This window comes from Pseudochaenichthys georgianus, unplaced genomic scaffold (assembly GCF_902827115.2).
Source record: "Pseudochaenichthys georgianus unplaced genomic scaffold, fPseGeo1.2 scaffold_1236_arrow_ctg1, whole genome shotgun sequence".
NCBI classification, from domain to species: domain Eukaryota; kingdom Metazoa; phylum Chordata; class Actinopteri; order Perciformes; family Channichthyidae; genus Pseudochaenichthys; species Pseudochaenichthys georgianus.
The window spans coordinates 1-5,000 of NW_027262157.1; the positions used below are offsets into that span (position 1 = coordinate 1).

At 54.9% G+C, this 5,000-nt stretch overlaps 1 protein-coding gene across 1 annotated transcript in view; it reads left to right on the top strand.

The window, feature by feature from the left end:
- Positions 1 to 527: 527 nt before the first annotated feature.
- The window catches only part of LOC139433206 (ELMO domain-containing protein 1-like), a gene marked incomplete at its 5' end in the record, with an annotated part of 7,367 nt that continues 2,894 nt past the window's right edge, over positions 528 to 5,000 (top strand). Inside the window, one exon of the mRNA XM_071202120.1 lies at positions 528 to 596. Within this exon, the coding sequence (XP_071058221.1) occupies positions 528 to 596 (69 nt within the window). The remainder of the gene's footprint in view (positions 597 to 5,000) is intronic.

Below are 5,000 nucleotides of genomic sequence, written 5' to 3' on the forward strand. Positions count from 1 at the left end.
AACTCAAATACCTGTACTTTCTACTTCTTACATGTTGAACCCAAATACCTGTACTTTCTACTTCTCACATGTTGAACTCAAATACCTGTACTTTCTACTTCTTACATGTTGAACCCAAATACCTGTACTTTCTACTTCTCACATGTTGAACCCAAATACCTGTACTTTCTACTTCTCACATGTTGAACTCAAATACCTGTACTTTCTACTTCTCACATGTTGAACACAAATACCTGTACTTTCTACTTCTTACATGTTGAACACAAATACCTGTACTTTCTACTTCTTACATGTTGAACTCAAATACCTGTACTTTCTACTTCTCACATGTTGAACCCAAATACCTGTACTTTCTACTTCTTACATGTTGAACCCAAATACCTGTACTTTCTACTTCTCTCATTTTCCAAACAGCTGGTTCCTGGACCTATAATATGTGCCTAAAAATAGTATAATAGGAGACCTTTAACACACTATGTCCTACATGTGCACACACTTTCTTAAACTCTCTGTGTGAATCTTTGCAGGTATTTCGCAGAACACGACAAAACCACGGCTCTGCAGATGCTCCACGACTCTCTGCAGCCGAAGCACAAGTAAGGCTAGTTTCTTACTCAATTTACACAAACATACGCTGAGAGACTAGGTGGAAAGTCTCTCTGTTTAAAGAGATCAGAGGCTGAAGGAGAGTAGATATCCATGAATGAGGCTGGTCAAATATACATGTGTCTATGGGATTTGGTTCATAGAAACAACGTAAAGCTAAAGCTAACTATATATTATATTGTATATTATAGCTACTATAATTATATCACTCTTTTGCATATCTAACAACACTCTATCCTCTCCAATGATTAGACGTATTGGAAGCTACATCAACATATATTGAAGAAACACACTCCTCAATGTCAGTTTCGGTACTTTAATGATGACGACACCCTGAAACAGAGCAATGCAGCAAGATAAGCTGACAAAGTACTACCTACATGCATGTCATGACCGATACACATATATTCAACGACATAGAGTATAGACACACCAAACAATAGTGGAAACAATCTTACATGAATGAGTGGATGAACGTCTCAACTCGAGGCGGAGTGAATGAACAATGTTTGAACTAAAATGGCCGCTCGGCACTACCGGGTCAGAGCACGGCATATCCGGACAGCGACAGCAGTGACGCTGCCCTCTAGTGGCCGGCGATAAACTCTTCATCCCCCCCAGACCGGAAAACTATGGGCCGGAATAGATTAACGGTCTAAATCCAGCTGCCGGACTCTAGCTCGTAACGTGCAGGCGGCCTCCTCACGCGGCCGAGTAGGCTGGGGCAGCGGCGGCGGCGACTGCGGCACCGGGAGCGGTGCGCCCAGGAAGGCACCCGTAGGAAGGGTGAGGTCAGAGGACGCCTCACCAGCAGGCGCCGGTGGAGAAGCGCCCATAGCCGAGTCGCGGGGTCCAACAGCCAGCCGCTGAGCAATCCCCTGGGGCGTCGCCCAGCCCGGGTGGATAGGTGGGGGCTGATGGCCCAGGGCAGCGGGCGGCGGCAACAGCGCAGCCGACTGCTCACGGGCGCAGGGTGTGGCCGGCGTGTAGGCACGGAGGAACCGCCGGTTGCGCAGTGTCAGACGTCCCGAACCGTCAACCTTGACCCGATACTGGTCGTGGCCCGGCGATTCCACCACGATCCCTGACCTGTCCCATTTGTGGGGGCTCGGGCCTTGCTGGTTCTGGAGGAATACCCTTTCGCCGAGTGCCAATGGGCGGAGCGGTCTTGAGTGAGTCCCCAGAGACTCGGTGGTACGGGACATACGGGTCCGAAGGGCGTCCTCCTTCGCCGCCCATGCCTCGCGCCATAGCAGGCGGATATGCGGGTTCGAGAACTTCTCGAGGCGGTTCACGAAGGAGAGCGAACCACGAAGGGGGCGGCCGAAGATGATCTGCGCTGGCGAGAGGTTGCAGTCGGGGTCAGGCATGTTTCGCAACTGCAGCATAGCACGCAGGAAGCGGTCCTGATCAAGGCTGCCCGACGGGCCGGTGTTGGACATCAGGAGGCGCATAGCAGTCTTAACTGCAACTTCCGCCCTCCCATTCGACTGCGGAAAGCTAACGGAAGACACACGGTCTTTGACGTGCCATAAGCGGAGGAAGTCCTCAGTGTGGCTCGCCTTGAATTCCGGACCACCGTCGCTCGAGAGCTCCTCCGGTACGCCGAAGGTGGCGAAGAACGAACGGAGGTGTTGCACCAGGCCAGCTGAGCCCGCCAGGGCAGTACCCGCCGTAGAGCTCAGGACCTATACCCAGCCCGAGAGCCGGTCCCCGACAACTAGGTAGTGGCGGCCCCCATAGTCGAAGAAGTCAGCAAACACCACCTCGAATGGCGTGGACCGGGGTGAGGGCGGCCGGGGGGTTGTAGCCGCCTGTGACGGAGCATTGCGGTTGCAGTCTGCACACCCGTCCCTGGTGGCCTGAATGTCCCCGGAGATCCCGGGCCAGTAAACTATGGCTTGGGCATGCTGCCCCATCGCTGAGGTCCCCTGGTGAGCGGAATGGAGATGCCGAAAGACTCTCCCACGGAGGGATGGGGGGACCACGACGCGGTCCCGATAGAGCAGGACGCCGTCCTGTGCGTAGACGGACTCACAGACCGATGACAGACTCGCCAGGGCAGGGTCATTTACGTCAATCCCACCCTCCTGCTCGATGAGTTGGAGGAGGTGGCCGAGGCATCCGTCAGCCGCTGCCTCCCGTGCGAGGAGGGGCCAAGAGACGGCTCCGAGCTCCCGTGCGTCGTCGCGGATGGAGGCCATGAGTGCTGACTCCACGGCGTCAGGCCCGCTCGGCAGCCCCAATGAGAGGCCGTTCGCTGAGCCCGAGGGGGAAGGATGCCTCGACGTGGCATCAGCGGCATAGTTGCTCTTGCCAGGCAGATGCACAATGTCAAAGCGCCATGGGAGGGTGCGCTGCTTGAGTCTAAACAGACGCGAGTTTGTTATCTCATCCAGCGTACGGTCGCCAAAGATCTTCACCAACCGCTTATGGTCGGTGACCACGACGAGGTTGTCGGACCCCTGCGTGAAGTACCGCGTCTGTTCCAGACCCCAGGCCACAGCTAGGGCCTCTCCCTTGACGGCCGCATAGCGCTGCTCCGCAGGGGACAGGAAACGCGAACCCGCGAGGGTGATCCTCCATCCACCTGGACAGCAGTCCGGTATGCCCGAGGCACAATGACAATGTTGCTGGAGCAGGAAGTAGCCAATGCCACGCATGGACCAGTCAGGGCGGAGGCAGGTACGCTTCTGCATATCGTAGATCTCCACGCCCTTGCGAATGGCCTCCATTATGGCTTGCTTGGATGCCTGGAAGGCCTCCTCCAGAACGGGGGACCATAGGAACACACAGCGTGGGCTGAGGAACGGCTTAAATGGAGCCATCGTGTCACGCAACTGGGCGTAGTTAGCCACCTGGTTGACAAGGCCGAACCAACTCCTGATGTCCGGAGTTGTGGAGCCTGGGGTGGGGAAGTCCCGGATGGCGTCCAAGTATTTCGGGAGCGGTTCGATGGTAGATTCCGACACCCTGAAGCCAGCGAACTCGACGCACCTCTCCGCCAACTGAAGCTTGTCCGGGTTCAACACGATGCCCGACCTGCCGACACGCGTCAGGAAGTTGATGGTCCTCCACCAGTGTTGCTCCAGGTCGGTGTCATAGTGGATGGTGTCATCCACACAACGTTCCTTGCATTCATAGTCTGAGAGGACGGTGTCAAACCGACTGTTGTAGCCATCCCCTGATGACAGGAAACCCTGTGGTGCCCTGGTGTAGCGCCAACGGCCGAAGGGTGTGATGAAGGTAGTGAGGTGGCGATCCGACTCACGCAGGGGGACACTGTGGTAGCCGTTCCAGGCGTCCGTGACGGTCTTCCAGGTGCCCTTTGGGACGCGGCGTGCAAGGTGGAACGGGGACTCAGTGGCGAAGGTCTCACGTTGGCAGAACTTATTGAGGGGGGAGAGGTCCACGGTCCTGCGGGGGGAACCGTCGTGCTTCAGAGTGACTAAAACACCGACGACACCCTGAAACAGAGCAATGCAGCAAGATAAGCTGACAAAGTACTACCTACATGCATGTCATGACCGATACACATATATTCAACGACATAGAGTATAGACACACCAAACAATAGTGGAAACAATCTTACATGAGTGAGTGGATGAACGTCTCAACTCGAGGCGGAGTGAATGAACAATGTTTGAACTAAAATGGCCGCTCGGCACTACCGGGTCAGAGCACGGCATATCCGGACAGCGACAGCAGTGACGCTGCCCTCTAGTGGCCGGCGATAAACTCTTCATATTGTAATGCTCATAGGTGTATTCAAATACAAACATTAACAGGAAAGTAAACTGTAGCATAAATTACATGCAGCAGCAAGAGTGACTGACTAGCTAACAAGGCTAACTATCGTACATTAACTTTCTACTTTACAACAAATCTAGCGTTTGTTATCTATTTACCAAGTTAGCTCTCAGATGGTGGCTATCTAGCTAGCTATTGCCAAATGTGTGGGTATCTACATTAGAATGATAGCTCCACCCCTACAGCTCCACCCCCACAGCTCCATCTCTACAGCTCCGCCCCCACAGCTCCACCCCCACAGCTCCACCCCCACAGCTCCATCTCTACAGCTCCACCCCCACAGCTCTATCTCTACAGCTCCACCCCCACAGCTCTATCTCTACAGCTCCACCCCCACAGCTCCACCCCCACAGCTCCACCCCTACAGCTCCACCCCCATAGCTCCACCCCTACAGCTCCACCCCCACAGCTCCATCTCTACAGCTCCACCCCCACAGCTCCACCTCTACAGCTCCACCCCCACAGCTCCACCTCTACAGCTCCACCCCCACAGCTACAGCTCCACCCCTACAGCTCCACCCACACAGCTCCACCTCTACAGCTCCACCCCCACAGCTACAGCTCCACCTCTACAGCTCCACCCA